The sequence below is a fragment of the Zeus faber genome (genome assembly GCF_960531495.2).
Source record: "Zeus faber genome assembly, chromosome: 6".
Classification (NCBI taxonomy): Eukaryota; Metazoa; Chordata; class Actinopteri; order Zeiformes; family Zeidae; genus Zeus; species Zeus faber.
Window position 1 is genome coordinate 18,352,122 of NC_137201.1, and position 21,252 is coordinate 18,373,373.

Below are 21,252 nucleotides of genomic sequence, written 5' to 3' on the forward strand. Positions count from 1 at the left end.
TACGTGGTATTAAAAATGCAAATATATGTGGTATTTTAGTATCTCTTAACGGTTAAAACCAAACTATGTAGTTATGTCGTGAGGTGAATTGTCCAAAAGAGTTGCAGACCACATTATGTGCTGAAATATATATTCATAATATGAACTGCACAATGCCTGGTGAAATTGCACAATGCTGGCCCTGTGTGTGCATGTGTACGTACGTATGTATGTATGCGTCTGCTCCAAACGCTCAGCTTTATAGGGGGGGGGGGGGTGTGATGTCACAAAGACATCATCTGATGATGCTCCCAGGTTGCCACAGCTAGTTAAGTGTGTATGTGTGTAAGCATGCAGCTGTGTTATCACACACTTAAACACATAATACTAAGTGTGTGTGCGCGACAAACCGCATGGTTACTATTATTTATCATCTTATTATTATCAAAGCTAAGTTTCATGACGCTACTCCTCCCACAGCCGGTCTCTCCCCCCGGTGGCACTAATCACGCCTGTATGGTATTCATCCTTAAAGCCCCGCCCCATGTAGGCCTGGCGACCGGGGTGGGTCATCATCATGAGGGGAATTCCCCTTATATGTTCCCTTATATGTTTACATGTGTCTCCATGACGACTTTGCCACACTCTATTTTTCCCATAGAAAACCGTTGGCGCAAAATCTTGCCACAAAAAGTGTAATATTTTGTGACCCGTCATGATCGGCCGTTTTGATATATCTGATGTGGATGTGGCTCTGTGAGAGGAATAGCCTGTAAGTGCACAGTGAAAATTAAAAAATCAAAAATAAATAGGAATATAATAAATAATTATAAATAATAATAATAATAATAATAATAATAATAATGATTATATATACATTGAATACTTTTGTTTAATTGTAATTAAATCAAAAAGTATATATATATTTATACATGGGCTATTCTGCCCAGGTCCACGTGGTTCTTATGTAAACGCGGTTATTCTGCCCTCCTTCAATCATTTTGCTGTTATAACATTGACATGACTGACACGGGAGCATTTTCAGTCTTAAAGTAAATAACATAGAACAAAGCTAATGATTTTTTTTTAACAGAACAGGCATCAACAACAGACCCACTAAAGCCAGACGCGCCCGCTCAAGTCCGAACCAGCTAATGCCTAAAAAAAAACAGCATGAAATATTTTTCTCCTTGGGAAATAATGTGATTGGTCAAAATACCTTTTTATCGCTGCCGGTCCTGTCCGTCCAGTGCCTCTTCTGACCGCGCCACGTATAAACAAGTTGAGACACAGATTGTTTAGTACTAACTCAATTCACTATGACAACGTTGCCATGGAGGTGACTCGCTTCACATCTAAGTTTATGAAATGCAAAGCTGCAAGTTGGTTGGCATTAAACCCCAAGAACAAGCTTCTCCCTCAACATACACTATCTGGTATTTCTTTCTGCTTTTGTGCTTTTGTTCTTGTAATGTCTTTTCTGCTGCTGCTTTTCACTCGTACTCCTCATTCCTTTGATCCATCTATTCTTGTATCGTTAATCCATCGACTCGGCTGGAAAGCACTTTGGGTCAACGCCTGTTGTTTTTAAATGTGCTATATAAATAAAAGTGACTTGACTTGGCACACTTGGAATTCAAAGGGTTTAATTGCTATAACGACCTACAAGGCCAGAGAAGCACATTTCTACTTTATCCAGGTTTTTGCATTAATAAATAACACTAAACGTGAGTTAAACAAAGGGAAACAATTCTTTTTTTTTTTTTTTTTCTGAATAAGTGACGTTAGTGTAAATCGTAACTCGTAAGACTATCTCGTCTGGGAGGCTGGCCGGCTCTTCTTCCTCCCTCTTCCGCTCTTCCTCCTCTTCAAGTCCGGCTGCTGATGGAGGCGCCGCTGTGGGCGTGGCTGAGGGAACTCTAGCCTTGTTGGAGAGTCTCTCTGGAGCTCATCTTCAGGAGCTTCATCAAAGCTGCGTGGCTTCCAATGTCCTCTGGGGGGAGCTATTGGGTTCAGGGAAAACAAAAAAAACAGACTCTAACGGGTTCTCAACTACCGCCACCCCTGCGGGCCCCTCAGGAGGTTCTCGGCGGGAGGTCCTCGGCCTCAGCGCCATTGGAGAATTTGACCATAGTTTCACTGTTGCCGCCCTGACTTGAGTATAAACAGAACCAAATCACATCTAACAATACAAATGTAGGAGCTTAAGCTTATCAAATGGATCAGCGTCCCAACAGGTATCAAATTGAGATTTCATGATATGAAAAGGAGAACAATGATTGCGAGGGAATGATATGTTGGTAAGAGGAAATATCCGCCCCATCCTGTGCACACAGAAACGGATATTTCAGAGATGCAAAACACACACACACACACACACACACGCATGCACGCAAGCAAACAAACACATACCCACACACTACACACATGCACACACACACACACACACACACACACACACGTGCGCGCAGGTACCGCTCCTCTCACCCTGGTAAGTGCCAGAATCAGGCGCTGTAGCACTGCATCCTCTCTGTGTGGACACAGGCTGACCACTGTGCCCACGCAGCTCAACAGGCAGGAGATGATGTCCTGCTGGGGCTGAAAAAGCACGCACAACTTCAGCATCTATGCTTCGGGTCAGAAGCAGATAAGGAAATCAATATGTTTCACCTTCTTGAGCACGCAGAGGGGGTTTGTGTGGTTCGCTCCTGAAGTTAACCTGTCCGCGTCCCCTGTGCTTAAAACGGGCTCCTGGGGCAAAGAGGGGATTTATTTTATTTATTATTATTTTTTTTTAATATGACTCGTCAGAAAGAACCCTACTCCGATTGTTGATAGGGAGAGTGTTGGCGACGTCCCACTAACCTTTAGCTTCTCCAGCCAGCTCCAAAGGAGACAGATGAGAACTTGCGGATCTGATTCAGTGACCAGCAGAGCCCAGCCACAGTCACTGCCGTTCAATTCCTCCTGCGGAAAGAGAAGTTGCTCGGAGCTCAAACTAATCTAAGATACTATGATAGGGGACTTTTCTCTGTTTGTTGGAGAGGTTACCTGTAGTAGAGTTGACCTTTGTAGAACAGTCTCTCCTGGGGGGTCCTGGCTTGCCATCGCCTTGGCGACAGCGCGGGCGACTGAGGTCATGCCGGGTTTATGCTGATTTCTATGAAGCTGCACACGGCGGAGAGGCAGGTCAGCAATATCCGTTTCAAAACGGTCACGTCACTATAATCTCATTTTTTCCAGTAAATACGATACGATACGGTACGAGGTACCTCAATGTTCGAGCAAAACTTTGAAAGTGCCGGGGCCTTCCTCACTGTGCGCTTGGTGGCGCAGTCGTTGATTGCTTTCTTCCCAGGCATTGCAATGAAAAGTGTGTGAGATTCCTTTTTGCTGGTCCTGTACACCGGGGTGTAGAGAGAGGTGAGAATTGGACTGGCAGGCCTCAAATCATCTCTCTTCGGGTCATGTCCACTCCAGTCTCTCTCATTTCCCGGTATCGGAATACAGTAAGGGCCCAGCTCCAAGTCCTAGAAGAGAGGTGAGAATCGTTATGTGAGAATCGTCTCTTCTGCTCATTGACTTTACACAGAAAAACAAAAACCCTTTGACCTGGTTTACTGTGATCTTGCTGAGGTCTGAGTCGCTGTAGCTGCGTTTGCCCAGCAGCACTTCTCTCTTCCTCTCCAAAAACCCCGCCGGCTCGTCCCAGGAGGACACCGATCCCGAGCTGTCCCAGGACCGCCGATGGCCCTGCTTCAGCAGGGGGAGGTACTGCTTGGTCACCAGGGTCTCCCTCACAGCCCTGCCCAACGTCCGAAGCACTGACCTCTTCTCCAGCTCGGCATGTACCTCTGGAGGGGCAGGGAGACCCAGGGCCAAGCGCGACAGACACACGCACAGCAGGTAGACAACCTAAAAACAATAAAATAAAACAGCCGACAGAGAGAGAGTAAGGCTTGTTCTAGACTGACATTGAGGTGAAGGGTCTGATGTACTAATCCTTACCTTTGGTGTGTGTCTCAGGGTGCGGGCCTCCTGTCCGTGCAGTAGAAGGGCCTGGCGGTTGAGGTAGTGTTGCAGCGTGAAGTGGGCTCCGTGGCGCAGGCTAAGGTCTGGATATTGGGTGAACTGGGTACTGAGCAGCCGGGCAAAGTCAAACACCTGACTGATCTGGGCCCGTGTTTGGATAGAGTGGGGCCGCTTAATCCGCACGTAGTGGACGGCCTCACTGGGACTGATGCGCAGGGTGTAGATAAGGTAACAGGCGATTAGGACGCCTGAGAAGCCGCACACGGAGGGAAGCACAGGGAACACAGGCACACATTGACAGGATCATTTGTATGTGTTTTTTGGTAACAAAAGACTATGGAACTGTTGCCTTTCCTCCATTGCTGCCTATTCCTAATCTCTGGTATGAGGCAGAGCACTCACTAAAGTGGAACCTCTCGACCATTGTCCAAATGTTTTGTGTCTGCGCAATTAAAATGGACAATTAACAACCGTAACCCTAACCCAGCAAATATTGCACATGCATGTTCCACTTGAGTTCATATCTTTGTCAAAGCACTGAGTCAAGTCACACCTTTGAGTAATCTACCCTGCTCTTGCATTCACAAAAACAACTTGCGTACGATGCTCAAAGTGTTTACCTGTCCTGCCCAGGCCGGCGTGGCAGTGTACCGCCACTCTGCCCTCCTTCACTGCGAAAGCCAAGACTTTGACTCCATCGACTATACCAACCATAGATGATACGCCAAAGTCCGGCATCCCAAAGTTGTAAAAGAAAACTGCAAATCAGCACACAGGTGTTGGTGTTAACCACGGGGCAGTGGGGACAGTGTCCTCTCCTCTAGACTCGAGCGTACAGTGGAATAAACCTTACTGTTGTTCTCCATGAAGATCTGCGGAGAGTAGGTGAAGCCGCTATCGGGGTCCAGGGGAGGGCCGCAGTGGGCGTGTTCCCCTGGGAGCTGCATGTTGATGATAGATTTGATGTTCAACCTGTGAAAAGACAAATCACACTGAAACGGGGGCGACATGTGACACACTTTGGCCAACATAACACGAGTTCAACCAAGCGAACAGTCATTACCCATGGAACTGCTCGATGATATTGTACTTCTCAATGAGGTGAGTGGACGGTCGGGTCATGGCAACAATATCGTCCGTCACCCTGATGGGGGAAAACGCATTCAATTATCGTCAATGGGCATACAATAATGCATTCAACAATACTGTGTAGTGGGTTTCCCGTCTCACTGCATCACCAGGAGGAAAAGAGGCCCCGGACGGCTTGTTGGTTGGCTCTCCAGCACCCAGGTCCCTCGTAGCGACATTCCACCCCACCGCACGCCAGTAAACAGAGAATACGAGGCGGTATGGCCTTCACCAGGTTCTCCCTGGCCTGGGAATACGACGGCCTTGGCACAGGTATTGGCAGAGTCATGGTAGGCATGGTTCTCTGCGGGTGTAAAACTCCCACGGACGAGCCTAGGCGCGAAAGTACCGTCGATGTAATTTCAACCGCAGGGGGCTGATAAAGTCTCTGATAGAGGAGCTGAAGGATTATGCTCCAACTGGACCATATGGCGGACTGAGTCGATCACCGACTGCACACATTGAGCTCTATATGTCGTTGAGACCCCTTGAAGTAGTTGTAGCGGTAGCAGTAGTAGTAGTAGGACCTGAAGAAAAAAATATAACGTTATATCATGAGTTTGAATGTTCAATCTTTCTGCCGGTAAACTCACTTTTATTTAATTTCCCGATGGTGGAAACCATTTGTAATGATGCAATGCCTTGACAGAGCCCTAATAAAAGCCATGTCCTTTAAAAGCAGCACATGATTTTAGACATCAAGAATGGGAACTACTCGTCATAAAGCGAAGCAGAATAATGCGCCGGTGCAACGCATGCGTTGACGCTTTTTAGACTCACCTAAATAAAAAGGTTGTGAGAAAAAGTCGCACGTGCTGTTTCAAGTGTTTTCAAAATTTTCCGGGAAAAAAGGGTCTCAAGGAAAGTAAAACATCTTTGTATGTTCTCCTCTTTGTTGATCCATCACACTGCTTGCAAACACACATACACACACTCACACGAACACACAACTGTGCTGACCCAGCTCCACTAAGCCTGATTAGCTGTCATAAATACATTAGCATAGACATTCACAAATCATAGGAAGCCCCATTATATAAATGTTATGTATAATGTTATGCATAAATTGCCTGGAGGCAGCTGAGAAGCTTGACATTATTTTACTTATCTGAATCAGTAAATCTCTGCCCTAAGTTTTAATTATTTTATTTTTTTTTTTACACAAACCAGTTTAGAAAAAAAAACAAACCTGTTTTTACAAGCCAACTATTGCACTAAGTGAATCACCAATTGCATGACCTATAACACAAAGGTCGCATTTTTGTGTCTGTAACTCTACACACGAGAGGGTAATTCAATTTATTAGCAGTATATTCTAAAAAAATCCTGGTCAAAGACTGCTGAGACTTTTTTGATGACTTCTAAATAAATTCAGACTTGACACTCATACTGTAGCTCACAAAAATGCAGAACGGCACTCCCTGAGAATGACAGGGTGTGGTACTTATCTCAAGTCTCCCAGATGCTCCCAAGAAATTATCGAATTAAAAAAACAATGAGGATTTTGTCACCGTCTTAAGAATAATAGGCCTATGGTAGAAGACACCTTTTTACGAAGAAACCTGAATCAAATGAGGAGTCAAACGTTTTTGAACAGTGACTTTATTTATACATTTTTTGCAAAACATAGTTAGCACATAGTTTTAAAGTGTGGTAGCTCCATGCATTGTCTGAAAGCATAGGTTGGAATGTACGCCCGGCTAGGTCAGGGGGCAGGCACGGCAGATTATTAAAGGGCATATCATCAGCAATCAGAGAACTACACGCAGTATGCACAGCACCACCGTGTCCCGAAAATAAATCCCACCTCACTTGATCAGTCTCACTCTGGCCGTGCTCAAAACGCTTAAACGGCATTTACCTTTTCATTTTCTTCTGGGAGGTCATCACTAAGATTTGATAGGAATCAAAGTGAGCGCTTTCACCTCACTTACTTTGAAAAGGGTTGCCACGTTCTATTTTAAGAAGGCCGTAATCGATTGCGAAACATCCTGCTGGAGGGCGGAGTCTGAAGGAGCGAGTGGTTGAGCGGAGTAATCGACGGCTACACTCCTTGTGGTTTCATTCCTCCGCAACTTCCATCAGAGCACAGAAGGGAAATGTTGAATTCATAAACAGTATGCTTAGTGTGCATGTTGTGGGGAAGCACGACCTAAGAATGAGATAAGAAAGGATTACACAGATTTGTGTGAAGCGGGGACCAGAAGGCACAGAGTTCCTTTTTGGTTCCATTTACTCAAGAGGTCCACATGGTTTCATACATTTAGAAAAGTCCATTCATTGAATTACTGCAATCCTTCGCCATCTCATTCTACAAGATACAATCCTTTTTTTTTTTTTCTGTTTTTTTTAGGAAGGAGTTGGCATGAGTGCAAGGAAACACTGATGAAGAGCAAAGGTCTGCCAGAAGGTTAATGTCAAGGAGGGACAGTGGATCTGAACAGCTTGAGGTTTCACACAAGTTGTCCACAGCCAAAAGCACAACGGCTCGATGATCATGTCCCCAGTAATAGTTGGCCCTGACAATGAGAATTCCAACGTTAGAAAAGTGGCCGTGGGCGATATGTACAAACTTTCAATAGGAATTGTCTTGATTTACTCGTTGCCATACAAGAAGCTGACAACCAAGGAGAACAAAAAAATAAAAAATAAAAAAAAATAAAAAAAAGTTGAGCCTTTGTAAAGGGGAACTTATAATAATTCTAATGAAAGTAAAACAGAGGTATAGGAGTAGCATATTAATATGATCCAATGATGCCGATTGCACTGTCCACCAGACATGTCCTTTTAAGGAACAAAAAAAAAACCAAAAAGAAAGTTTTTAATCAAATGTGGTGGCGCTCTCTCTCTCTCTCTCTCTCTCTCTCTCTCTCTCTCTCTCTCTCTCTCTCTCTCTCTCTCTCTCTCTCTCTCTCTCTCTCTCTCTCTCTCTCTCTCTCTCTCTCTCTCTCTCTGTGTGTGTGTGTGTGTGTGTGTGTGTCTGTGTGTCTGTGTGTCTGTGTGTGTGTGTGTGTGTGTGTGTGTGTGTGTCCAACGCATCCATCAGTTGGGCTTAGACAGCTCGCTGGAGAGCCAGTCGAGTCCTTCATACAACCCAGTTCCTTGGGTGGCGCAGGTCGCCTGAACGTACCACTGTAGGGGCATGAACAACACCAGGGTTAACAACAAACCAAATGTAATGTCAAGTCCCTTTCTACAAATATATGGTAACACATGCATTTAATTGTGACTTACAGTTCTGTTACGTAAGCCCTGTAGACCGAGTTTATCTGTGAGCTCACTGACGGATAAGGCGTTGGGAAGATCCTGTTTATTGGCGAAAACCAGCAAGACGGCGTCTTTCAACTCATCCTCTTGCAACTTGAAACGCAAAAGGGGAGGAAAATGGTTCAGAAACACAGAGGCCTTACAAGCCAACTTGGACCTTACAGACTTGTCACAATGTTTGACTTGTTACAATTTTTTTTCAACCACTAAGTCAGCTGTATCCTGGAATGGGAAAAATGTTGACGGTCGCAATTTCTGACACGTAAACGCTACAAAGACAGCGAAACCCCCTGAGGGTTACCCGGATCATGAGTGATGATGTGACCTATAATCCCTTTATTGGGACTATTTATTGTTGACTATGAGCACGGTATGAGACTTAGTCCACCAATAAGACTAAAATACATTCTTAATGCTCTGGCAGCCCACAGACACAGAGAGCCTTTCTTCTGCAAGGTCTACTCATCTTATAAAATAAAGCTACACTAAGGTCTGTTTGTAGGGAAACAAACACATATTCCCCTCCCCGTGACAGGAATGTTAAATTAGGTCTTAAGCTTATTAACCTCAATATGGCTCAAGTTAAATCATCCTGCTTTGTTGACCAGCGGGAGAGCTAATAATAAAATTGGGAAATAGTTATCCAAGGTGAGCCAATTCACTTAGAATACCATTTTTAACAATATTGTCATGGCATTTATTACGAGTATATCTCGTAATAAGGAAAAGGAGGGTTGATTAAGACCAGAACAGATTTGTGTGGGGAGGGGGCGGTCAATGCAGAGCATCAGATAAATAAAACCCCCAGCATGCATGATATATAGGTCTTAAAAATGATGCCAAATTTTGATATAAATTGACAACAATCCTCAGCACTCACTGCACTGAATACATACCATCTTAGATAACTCATCTGCAGACTCAGCAACTCTCTCTCTGTCATTACTGTCCACTACAAAGATGAGGCCCTGGGTGGGAAAAGAAGTCAGACAGCAAGTGGTTAAATAATCCATTACTATTCAAACAGCAGAGTTTGCTTGCGGTTATAATATTTTTTACACACACACACACACACACACACACACACACACACACACACACACACTTATAAATTTGAAACTATAACAAAGGGTTCAACAATATAGTGAAATAATACTGTTAATGCGGTGTGAAAGAAAGTACTACACCAACGCATTTAAAAGACCCTGGCAGGTATGCTTCTCTTACACCCAGTAATATTTGATGAACCTAGGTCTGTCAAACTGTTCTATAGCTTTGCGACTACCAGTCCTCCATAACACATGGCATTCGATTGTCCGGAAGTCAATTCTGCGATGCTATGGTAACAGATTTAAAAAGCCAGCAAATCGATTTCCACACGACGCTACTTATTGAGTGATTTGAAAAACAACACGAAAAGGAAAGCCTTTAACAAAGGTTATGTATTTTAGAAAATCCTATTTAACACTTTATTTTAATCTGGAATTTTTTTGAAGAAAAAGCCATTCAGTCTATTTGCGTCATGTGTGTGCTCCTCTATATGCTGCTTGTACATCAAATCGAATAACCTCTGACAAATTTCTCTATTGAATGAAGTTGATTCATTGCGCAATATTACTGTAGGTAATAACATCATTTCCCATGAAAGTAAAATACACAAACGACAAAGCACATTTACATTACGAAGATGTGCTCCCATGGATGCTGTAAATCCCACGGATTCCTACCTGTGTATTCTGGAAGTAATGTCTCCAGAGGGGTCTGATCTTGTCCTGGCCGCCCACATCCCATACAGTGAAACAGATGTTCCTATACTCCACTGTCTCCACGTTGAAACCTAAACACAACAGACGGGGAAGTCGTGGGTCAAACATTGACGGTGAAAAAGGTTATTCTCGACCAAAGTTTTAACTGGTAAACGTGGTCCTTTTCTTACCAATAGTCGGGATGGTGGTCACAATTTCGCCCAGCTTCAGCTTGTACAAGATTGTCGTTTTTCCTGCAGCATCCAGCCCGACTGCACAGCAGTAAAATATGAGTTAAGTCAATGTAATGTATTGGTAATATATACTGCCTTGCGTATCAGTTGGGGCTATAGGTTACAGCCCGGCTTAAATTGCCAAAAAAAAAGGCATAGCCCGCGTAAGCAGCTTAGGTATTAGTTCTCTCCAGCTATAAAGTAAGTAGACAGGTAGATAATTTATACATGGGTGGGTGTGGCATTGCAGTGTCACAGCAGCACAATAGGCAATAATAATAATAATAACTTTTTTTGCTAATATAACATAAACCTTAACACCAACAATAAACATCTGTACCCACCCAGTCAAAAATAGGAAACTGTGCATACATATATATATACATACAGTTTGCATACATATATACATACATATATATATATATATATATATTTGTTTTTTTGTTTTTTTTAAACCAATAGATGATTAAGTTTAAATATTTAAATTCTAAATTGCAATGTATTATTTGATTATATCAATTATCACCCACTAAGTCTTGCCGGGTCGGCCGACAGTCTTAATAACCATCACTCCCACTCCAATAACTTTTACTTTTTTGTTCTTTATAAGTAAGACAGACATCACCAAGATCATAACCAGTCAATTAGCCGTTAGCCCACCGGGCACGGGTACACCGGGCGACCCGCCTTAGTTTAACCGAACTGCGAAGCGACGTCGAGGGGAAGCGGGACTGCGGGCAGCACCGGTAACTTCGACTGACGCGTTCCGGGCTTCAAGCGCTCGGCGGCCCCCGCGCCACTCTGAAAAGCACCGGGGGGGGGGGGGCGGCGAGCTAGCTCCACCTAGCTAGCCACGCTAACCCCAACTTACCCATCAGTATTCTCATCTGCCGCTTCCCGAACAGTCGGCCGAAGAGCGATGAGATGGTGAGCCCCATAATGAGCGGCGGAAAAACGGGCAACGGCGTCGACGACACGGACAAAAGCGCCTTTCGCTCCACCGGAGTGTGTTCCTCTTCGCTCGGGGCACTTCGGAGCGCAGTCGTCCGCCTCACTGCCACGTCCGGGCCAACGTGGAACTCCCTACGTCATCAGCCCGTATCTGCTCCGTGCCGGGTTCCGCCGGACTTTGGAACTCGGTCACGGCGGCTCCCTCGTACTTTCCTCAGCGTCCCGGGGCTGTACGAAAACCCCGCGCGCGGTCCTTTCGGGGAAAACGCGCCGGCCCGGAGTTATAGGGTTGTGTTTGCTTGGGCTGGTTCCGCGGGTAACTCGGGCTAGGGCGGTCCGGTCCGAAATCCCTACCTAATTTCCGACCTCTTGTGCCGTTTTCCGAAGGGTGGGTCTGGTTTGTCCGAGTTGAAATTGTAATGGAACGCAGCACGTAACAACCGCGGTAACTTCTCGTTTTTCATTATTTTGTGTTGATCTTGTTTCCTCGTTTGTTGTTGTGTTTCGTGATCGTCGCACGGTCTGGACAACGTGTGATTACTTAGATGTGCCACGGACTGGTTCAGTGATGTAGCGATTACAATTTGATGCATCAATAAAGCTATCACAGCCTTCAAATTAGAAAGAGAACATTACACAATGGGACGAGTTTGTACCTGTGGTTTAATGTGGAATTAAAAACAAACTCCAATAAAGACTAACTAGGTCAAACATTTATTAAAATTAAGTTTTATATATATATATATATATATATGAATGAAATCGCAACAGTGCAATGATGCGGAGTGCAAAGATGCTGGAATATATATGGAATAATTAACAGGTTACTTAATACAGATGCTAAATGAAATGAAAGATGAGGTAGGTGGATATGACATCATATGCATATATACAATGTGCAGCCTATGCACTGTGTTTTGCTTTATATTTACATTGACAATATGCTTAAACTGTTTTGCCTCCCAAATCTATGATGTAGAATATGTAGGCACAGTGGGTGTTTAGTGCCACAGGTTTATTGCACGTGGGATTGTTCATCAGTGTGGTGACAAGTCCTGACAAGGGGAGGGCAGGTCGGCACCAGCGGTTTTCTCTGCGGATCCGACGGTCGGTTGTAGTCTCTTCCCGTCCCGATCGGTGGCCGAAACCAAACCGGGCGGTGATGGAGGTGCAGAGGACAGACTGGGTGATGGCAGAGTAGAACTGGATCGGCGGCCCCTGAGTGCAGCTTGAACTTCCTGAGCCTGCGCAGGAAGTACACCCTCTGCCGGGGCCCTTTGTGATGACTGTGTCGGTGTTGGACGCCCGCTTCAGGTCCCGGGAGATTGAGGGTCCCAGCCGCCTGAGGGATTCCACAGCAGACACAGTGCTGTTGCACCTCCTCAAGTCCCCCCCTCATCGCCACAGTTTTGAGCCCGTTCGGCTCCAGGTTGTTCTGACCACACCGGGGGGCCGGCGGTTCAACCGCCCGTCCGTATGCAGACTCGTCACCGTCCCGGACGAGGGCGACGACCGCTGTGTCGTCTACAAACTTCAGGGAGTCGAGCAGACGGGTCCACTGAGGTGCAGTCGTTGGTGTAGAGGGAGAAGAGCAGAAGGGAGAGGACACATCCCTGGGGGGGGGGGGGGGCACCAGTGGCCCAGGTGCTGGATGTGGTTTTCCCCGGCCTCACCTGCTGCCTCCTGTCTGTCAGGAAGTTAGTGATCCACTGGGAGGTGGGGGCTGCCTGCCACAGTGAGCCGAGTGGGTCCGGAGCGGAGGGTTTCAGGGACGAGGGTGTTGAGTGCCGGGCTGAAATCAGCAAACAGGACCCTTTCGTATGTCCCCGGGGAGTCGAGGCGTTGCAGGATGTAGTGCATTCCGAGTCCTGTTTGCCCGGAAGGCAAACTGCAGGGGGTCCAGCAGGGGGCCTGTGATGTCCTTCAGTTGGGCCAACACCGGTCTCTCAAAGGATTTCATGACCACAGACGTCAGGGCAGGGCACTGATCGGAAATATGATATATTCCATATATATATATAAATAACAATAGCATCCCTATTGTGTTTTCCCAGTGTTTTTGTTTTAGTTTTGTGCGTTTTTTGCTGATATTTTATAATAATTAGCTGTGTTACCAAGAGCTCCTAAAGTTAGTGCGAAGAGCAGTTCTGAGCGGAAGAAAAAGCTAATTACGATAGAATTGAAGAAGGAAATCGTTGATAAACATGAGAAAGGAACGCGTGTAGTGGACCTAGCACGTCAATACGACCGAAGCACGTCGACGATATGCATATTCTGTTTTAAAACCCATTAAAAGAATGATTCTGGGGTGATTTTTGGGTGGCTTTTGGGACTTGGAACGGATGAATTATATTTCAATTAATTTCAATGGGGAAAATTCATTTGCAAAACGAGCATATCGTAAAACGAGCTCGGTCATGGAACGAATTAAACTCGTAATGCGAGGTTCCACTGTATATATATATATATATATATATATATACATATATATATATATATATATATGTATATATATATATATACATATATATATATATATATATATGTATATATATACTTGCCACGGCCTTGATTAGTTATATTGGGCCTCACTGAGTATTTCAAAATATTCCCACATTTGAGTGAATAAAATGCTTTTGAAACCATGAGGAAAAAGAAAATGACAAGGATAAAGAAAATATAGAGACAGTTCACACAATAAATCCACCCCCCCCCCTCCCTTCTAAACTAATTACTAAATTCAATGCATCGCCACGAGATAGCTCTGTGGGGGTGTGTCGTTCAATTCCATGTTTCGCCACCAGATGGCACTGTAGTAGCTGTGGTGTACGCGTCTGCGAAATTGTCAATAAGTAACTATATCTTTATCACATAGAAATGCGAGTGATTATATATGACACACACACACACACACACACGCACACGGACACGCACACACACACGCACACTGAAGCACAGGCATCGCATTCTTTGCGTCGAGCCCAATCACACCTACAGCAGGTGAAAAGACACACGTGACGTCTCAGGTCCAAGGTGCAATCCTTAAATCGAGGGCGGTCTCTGTACAGAACACACTTGATTTTTTATGAAAGCCAGTCGTGGACGCAAGTGATTTCAGAACAGAGCGCAATGACATTTTTTCAAACACGCCATCGATCGTAAGCGTGGTACATGCATCATGGATTTCGGGGGCGTATTGCGTGCAGATCAGGTAGGTGATGTTGAACGGGGCTGGTGGAATTACAGTGGCTCCTTCGCCCCCCCCCCCCCACCCCAACATGTGTCTAAATCCTTGGATTCTTTCTTTCAGATCAGAGTCCTGTCTACGGCGTACCTGGTGGCTTTGACTCCCAGGTGAGCTGCCTCACCTTCTTACATCAGGTGTTACTTATGTATGACTTTCAAGTGTGAGCACTCCATCATGTTCATATCATGTGAAAGTGACATATTTTGGAATAGATGCACTGGTTAGAATAAGACTTCAGACGTGTCAGTCAGATTCGTTCCTTTGAAACATAGTTCATCATTGTGAGTCCAATCTGTCTTTGCTTTTTTTGGATTGGCCCCCAGTTAACCTCCACCCAGGACCTAACATCCTAATTACACAGAGTGTTTTTCTTTTACTTGATGTTTGTCATCAGCTTTTTGATATTAAAATTGTGATCCTCCTGTTGGATTACAGTATAATTGGGAGTTTCTCTGTCCTGGTGGTTTCCATAGCAAGATGGAAGCGGTTACAAGAACAGGTGAGTCAAATGGTGCCCTGACGCCAGTGTGCGTGTGCGTGTATGTGTGTGTGTGTGTCTGTGTGTGTGTCTGTGTGTGTGTGTGTGTTTTACGTGTTGTGTTAAGTTCAGGCTATTACGAGAACTGAGGATATTTTTTTTCCCTCAAGAGTTATAAGTTAAATATAGGTTAAATATGTCAAAATGTTGATAGAATAAAAAAAAAAACGAAAGAACACAAAAACCAACCAAACCACTAACGGAATATAAAGCGTCTACACACACACGTACACACACACACACACACACACACACACACACACACACACACACACACACACACACACATACACGCACATGGGCGTCAGGGCACCATTTGACTAACCTGTTCTTGTAACCGTTTCTATCTTGCTATGGAAACCACCAGGACAGAGAAACTCCCAATTATACTGTAATCCAACAGGAGGTTCACGTGTGTGTGTGTGTGTGTGTGTGTGTGTGTGTGTGTGTGTGTGTGTCTGTGTGTGTGTGTCTGTGTGTGTGTGTGTGTTTTACGTGTTGTGTTAAGTTCAGGCTATTACGAGAACTGAGGATATTCTTTTTCTCCTCAAGAGTTATAAGTTAAATATAAGTTAAATATGTCAAAATGTTGATAGAATAAAAAAAAAACGAAAGAACACAAAAACCAACCAAACCACTAACGGAATATAAAGCGTCTACACACACACGTACACACACACACACACACACACACACACACACATACACGCACATGGGCGTCAGGGCACCATTTGACTAACCTGTTCTTGTAACCGTTTCTATCGTACTATGGAAACCACCAGGACAGAGAAACTCCCAATTATACTGTAATCCAACAGGAGGTTCACGTGTGTGTGTGTGTGTGTGTGTGTGTGTGTGTGTGTGTGTGTGTGTGTGTACGTATGTGGGTCTGCGTGTGTGGCTGCGTGCATGTGTGTGTGTGTGTGTGTGTGTGTGTGTGTGTGTGTGTGTGTGTGTGTGTGTGTATGTGTAGGTTCTGCCCCTGGTGCAGCTTGCCCTGGCAGACCTCCTCGCCGCTCTAATCCTGACCTTCACCAGTGCCATGAACACAGCCGTCGAGTCCAAATACAGTGTCACCATCTGCCAGTACGCCCTGCCCCTGTCCCTGGTGAGACGCCGAGGCACAACTACAAACACCCCTACTCAAAACCACGCTGGTAAATGACAAAGTTCCACACTGACGTCCAGAAGTCCAGGTTCACAAGGTATAAACGTCCTGCCACGTTTTAGCTGCGGCCCGGCACGGATCAGTTGATTTCACCCTCTGGGTTGTTGCTGATCGGCGAATCCCAAAGTCACCTAGAAAGCCTAGAGCGGAGTGTTCCTTTCCGAACGTGGATTTTCCACTTCTGAATCTAAGTACTTGCCGTAAGATGTACTTGGATTTCTGCTCGTCATATCCGGCGCCCTGATGTCACAGAGCCTATGGGTATGAGCCCCCGGGTCCAGGACCATGCCTCCCGGAAACCCCTGGGCCCCCACCGGCTCCTCCTTCATGGGAAACGGTTGAAATCCCCAGTCCCCCATCACGAGCGGGGTTCAGCGGGTTACACTGTCGGCAAAGTGTAGGCACGGGCTGATCCGCTCTATAGTACATCCTAATTATAGTAATGTGACTGTAGCGGAGCAAAATGCACGGACACACTTCCTCGTACTCTTGTTACTTTCCACCCCTGCCTGTTTCAGACCAAGGTACCAGTGGATCCGTCTCTAAGGTCCAATAACATGCAATCCTGTCGCGTCCAGTTTAGTCAGGGAATACTTTATCAGTCGTTTTATCTCGGCGCAGAGTTTTCAAATGCGCGGGGGAATGTTTTTAAGATGAAAATAAGGTGGACGGCAATGTTGTAAATCCCCAGTCTCTTACTCTGGCGGAAAAATCACTTCCGAATTCCGATTTTCCCAATGTATGACATACTATAGTTATACAAATAGAGAGGATAAGGGGTTCGAGTTTGGAATTTCAATGTCCGCAAATATTGAGTCAATCGTGCCATTTGATGGTGCAATACACGAGGGGGGGGGGGGGGCATTAGATTGGAGTTGCTGGGTTAACTAAAATAAATTGGCAGACCTATAGTTTTGATGTGGAATTAAAATGTCCTCGATTTAAAATGTACATGTTAATTTATACATTTTACGTTGAGAAAACCTATAAAATACAGGTTGAACAAACGGAAGCATGTTTTTCCAAGGTTGTTGCAATGACTCATTTCAGTGTACCAAGGGAAAACGGTGTTAAAATGTGTCATTTTAACACTTTTTGGTTAGTTTAATGGGAAATACCGCTCCGTATCTGAGCAGGCAGGTCATCCGATTAAAGTTTGTCCTTTTTATTTTAAGGCTTTTCCTGGAAAATAATCAACGGATTCATGTGTGTCTTTGTCGTCACCTGTTTGTTTGTTTGTTTGTTTGTTTGTTTGTTTGTTTGTTTGAGTCAGACGTTTTGCCTCGTTTCCTTTCTGCTGCTGGTGGTTTACGCCTGGAAATCCCAGAATGCCATGCGAGGATGGAGGGCGAGGCAGGTGGACAGTGAGGGTCCGCAGGTGAGACCCCTCGCCCCAAAAAAAAACGGTGTCGTCATCACTTTGCTGGTGGTCATTTTGCTTTCGTTTGTGATGAGGTACGTTCTGCCCTGTGTGGTGTTTTCAGAGCCTGTGTGAGAGGACACGAGGGAGGCTGCCGCTGTACACCATCGTGTGGTGAGTCCAAGAGGCTGTATCTGCTGCCATCTTACCCGTCACTGCACGAAGCCCTCCGTCTGCCTCCGTCAAGGTTTGAACCTCTTTCGCTCTCTCTGCTCCCCTCCTTCCTCTACGCTCTCTCCCTCCCTTCTTCTTTGTCCTAAACTCCGCAGGCTGGTGCCCGTTGCACTGTATTTAGCGTACGTGCTCACTCCATTCCTGACCACGGCCTTGCTGCTTCCAAACAGCGACTACACTGAAAATAATGTCGCCATCAATGAAAGTACATACTGCACCAGGTAAGTTTTAATGTCTTAAACATAACACATTTAAAGTCTTAAACATAATTTTTTTTTTATAGAACCTATGGAAATATATTTTTAAATATATTTTTATATGTATTTTATATATATGATAGTACATACTGCACCAGGTATAAGTATTTACTCATAAATATTTAAAATATTATTTATTTATGTAATTAATTAATTAATTACACATTTCTCTCTCTCTTTAATTATATACGTAATGAAAGTACATACTGTACCAGGTAAATATGAATATTGTTATGTATTAAAATATAGTATTGTAAATTCACTATTCTTAACTGTTGTTCCTGCAGCTGTATTCTGTTTCTGCACATCTGGAGTGATCCCTGCTCGAAAACTGTGAGCACACGAGATGCCGAGCGGCTTCAACTAAAAAGCAGCATTATTATGACAGTATTACAAACTATTTTGTGGTGTGTTAATGTGAACACAAGCTCGCTTTTTTTTTTTCCCCCACCAGGAGCTAATCCACGACATCTTCATCCGAGTGTTTCTCTTTCTCGCTGTGATACCCGTGCTCGTGTCCTGCTCAGTAAGTGAAACAACCACAAACTGGATGTCCCATAGGTCTTAGCTGTGTTGTCACGATTCACACCATGTTTATATTAAATTTTTTTAGTACTCTCTGCATATCGTGCGGTAAAAACAAGGGGTGTATAATCCTGCTGGGTCTCCTCCGCAGGTCATCTACTACAAGGTCAGCCGGTGGTACCACACACAGGAGCAGCAGGGACTGTTCCCTGTCGAGGGAGACGGGCGTTCCAGGAGGAGGGTCAAGAGAATGTACTCTACGGCACGAAACATGGTGCTGGTCATCCTGTTCTGCTGGACCCCAGGTACCGGCGCACGCAGGCGTCGCGCCGTGAAATCCCCTCGCGGAACGCGTCCTCCGGCTTGCCCGATTTACTGACAGTTCCTCCTCCTCTTCTCCCTGCCTCCAGCCCTGACCCTCATCATGGTGTCGTCCCTGACCAGGTGGGGAAACATCCAGCAGTACAGGCTGTTCGGCCTCTACATCCTGCAGGTTGGCATCATTTTATCCGTCGCCCCTGACGTTCTTGCCTTGTTTTGCTGCCTAAGTGTCACGGCCCCGACTTGGCGATGGGTGAATTAACGAAAATGACCGTGTTTGCACATGTTGGCGTGATATCGACCCCTAGAAGCCTAGAGACAGATGCACTGATACCTCCCTTTGAAACTGGCAGCGGTGGAAAGTACTTGAGGTATATCTACTTCAAGTATCAAGTAGTTACTTCAGTATATTACACTTTGGGAAACTTTGACTTTCGCTCCACTGCATTTCAAAGCACATGTCGACATAGTTTACAGTCTCTCTGGAATACTCGATTCTGATTGGTCAATAGCGGCAGTCCGCGGTCGGTTGCTGTATTTCGTTATAATGACCGCTGTGTTGCTGCGCTCCCTCCACCTCCCCTGTACCGTTGTCACGGCCAACCACCCCTCTGTCTGGTCTCACGCCGCCTACATGGTAATGCTAAACACTAGCTGTATAGAAACCGCAACGGATGATTTGAAGAGATGAATGTGTCATGTCATGTCCAATTTCACATTAATAACAGTAAATATGTTCGTAATATTTAGGGTGATTAGTCGTAAGTTGCTGTGGAACTATTTCCCTTAGCGGAAGCTCTTAAAGGGGACCTATTATGCTCCTTTTCACACAAGTTTATATAGGTCTCTGAGGTCTCCAAAACATGTTTTTAATTTTTTTTGCTGAAAATAACGCTCAGATTATGCATTCTAGCCATTCTAACATGCCTCTAAATCCATCGTCTTCCTGCCGCTCTGTTTAAGTGGGAGGAGCCACCCTCCTGGGGCCACGAGTTCTGTGAGCCAATGGGGTTTGAGCTTTACTATTGCATTCCGTTGTATTTCTCTCTAAACTGTCACCGATTGCACCTTATCAGTACACTAAAATCTGTTTCTGAACAAATTTGGTGTGAGAAGTAAGCAATGAAGTTGCCGAATCTTCACTCATATTACATCCACAAGGCCTCATTTAAAAGTTTGCTCCGACTCTCACCGCGGTGTCCAGAGCAGCGCAGAGCTTTGAGCCCTGCGGGATATGGCGGGCGGGGCTCGGGGCTTTTTTGTATCATTCAATAACGGAAATGTCGGAAAAATTTTTTTACGAAATAAATAAATACATCTATGATTTTGTTAGAGAAACGCGGAGCGGATTGCGCACCGCAGCCTACAATACAGTACAGTCAACCCGTGGACAGACACACACACAGAAAGAAACACACAGTAAATACTTACATTTCCCTCGTCGGCAGTTTTGTCACAGACAGTTGGTATTAATTCCTTTATCTTTTAAGAGATTTGTGCTGGTCTCTGCAGCCAACAGAGCACTCCCCATGCTTGTGGAGTTACTCGGATGGAGGGCGGTCCTCATTCGAATAATGCCGTGAGTGACGTGTATGAGGGCAGCAAAACTAAACGGCTCATTTTAGGACATGTTTTCTGAAATAGGAACCCCACAAAAAACTGACTGAGTTGTCTTATTTCACAGATTTGTGTGTTAGTACACCCATCAGGGACCCAAATGTACGGTATGTGCACAAGCACTGAAAAAGTGAGTTTTTCATAATAGGTCCCCTTTAAACGAGGCAAACTACTTTTAAATTAATTTCAAATCAATTTCACATCTCGGTGTATTATCTTATTTTGTAAGTAGCGGTGTAATAGGCGGGATCAAGTGTAGCCAGCCGGTCCTTATGGCAAATAACCCCGGATAGGCTGATCAGGACCCCACTGCGAAGGGGTCCCGACGCTTAAGGTGGCAAAGTCTAATGCTCTTGTTTTCGTACCTTCCAGGCAATCACTGTCTCTCTACAGGGCTTCCTGAACAGCATGGTTTACGCCTGGAGGCGACCCAACTTCCTCGACGCCGTTTTGGGGGAGAGCACGCCCCTGATGGTGCACGGACGCCAAGCTTTCTTCGACGAGTCGCTGAGCAGCTCGGTTTGACGCCGTCCGACCGGAGCTTTGCAGCGAACCAGAGGCACGGTGGGGGGGGGGGGGGGGGGGGGGGCGAACCGAGTTCAAGTCCGTGGTCACCCGCGACTGGAAGCGGGCAGACTGCAATATTGACA

At 45.2% G+C, this 21,252-nt stretch overlaps 3 protein-coding genes across 3 annotated transcripts; 1 reads left to right on the forward strand and 2 right to left on the reverse strand.

Annotated features, from left to right (window-relative positions):
• Positions 1-1,845: 1,845 nt before the first annotated feature.
• Positions 1,846-5,437, reverse strand: LOC307231951 (protein tyrosine phosphatase domain-containing protein 1; the record flags this gene model as incomplete). Its single annotated transcript, XM_080002828.1, has 11 exons — positions 1,846-1,982; positions 2,467-2,577; positions 2,845-2,946; positions 3,031-3,147; positions 3,297-3,509; positions 3,601-3,894; positions 3,988-4,259; positions 4,632-4,769; positions 4,865-4,983; positions 5,075-5,155; positions 5,250-5,437. The coding sequence occupies 11 exons, from the start codon at positions 5,435-5,437 to the stop codon at positions 1,899-1,901; spliced, it is 1,719 nt and encodes a 572-aa protein (XP_079858954.1). The 3' UTR covers positions 1,846-1,898.
• Positions 5,438-6,731: 1,294 nt separating this feature from the next.
• On the reverse strand, positions 6,732-11,445 carry LOC307231667 (ADP-ribosylation factor 4-like). Its single transcript, XM_080002443.1, has 6 exons — positions 11,256-11,445; positions 10,343-10,423; positions 10,134-10,243; positions 9,303-9,374; positions 8,374-8,499; positions 6,732-8,271 (listed from the first exon to the last, which is right to left on the reverse strand). Exons 1-6 carry the CDS (start codon positions 11,320-11,322, stop codon positions 8,182-8,184), a joined length of 546 nt encoding a protein of 181 aa, XP_079858569.1. The 5' UTR covers positions 11,323-11,445; the 3' UTR covers positions 6,732-8,181.
• Positions 11,446-14,794: 3,349 nt separating this feature from the next.
• LOC307231952 (transmembrane protein 116) lies at positions 14,795-21,127 on the forward strand (the record flags this gene model as incomplete). The annotated part of the gene is made up of 11 exons (XM_080002829.1): positions 14,795-14,802; positions 15,018-15,081; positions 16,094-16,228; positions 17,562-17,666; positions 17,773-17,822; positions 17,960-18,103; positions 18,427-18,472; positions 18,594-18,665; positions 18,816-18,969; positions 19,075-19,157; positions 20,975-21,127. 11 exons carry the CDS (start codon positions 14,795-14,797, stop codon positions 21,125-21,127), a joined length of 1,014 nt encoding a protein of 337 aa, XP_079858955.1.
• Between the last annotated feature and the right edge of the window lie 125 nt (positions 21,128-21,252).

Bases quoted from the DNA above. Each gene is read 5' to 3' on its own strand.
- LOC307231667 (XM_080002443.1), bottom strand. From the start codon at position 11,322: ATGGGGCTCACCATCTCATCGCTCTTCGGCCGACTGTTCGGGAAGCGG. The intron at 10,424-11,255 runs GTAAGTTGGGGT...ACTGCTGTGCAG, and splicing joins GCAGATGAGAATACTGATGG to TCGGGCTGGATGCTGCAGGA. The intron at 8,500-9,302 runs GTATGTATTCAG...TTGCGTTTCAAG, and splicing joins CAGATGAGTTATCTAAGATG to TTGCAAGAGGATGAGTTGAA.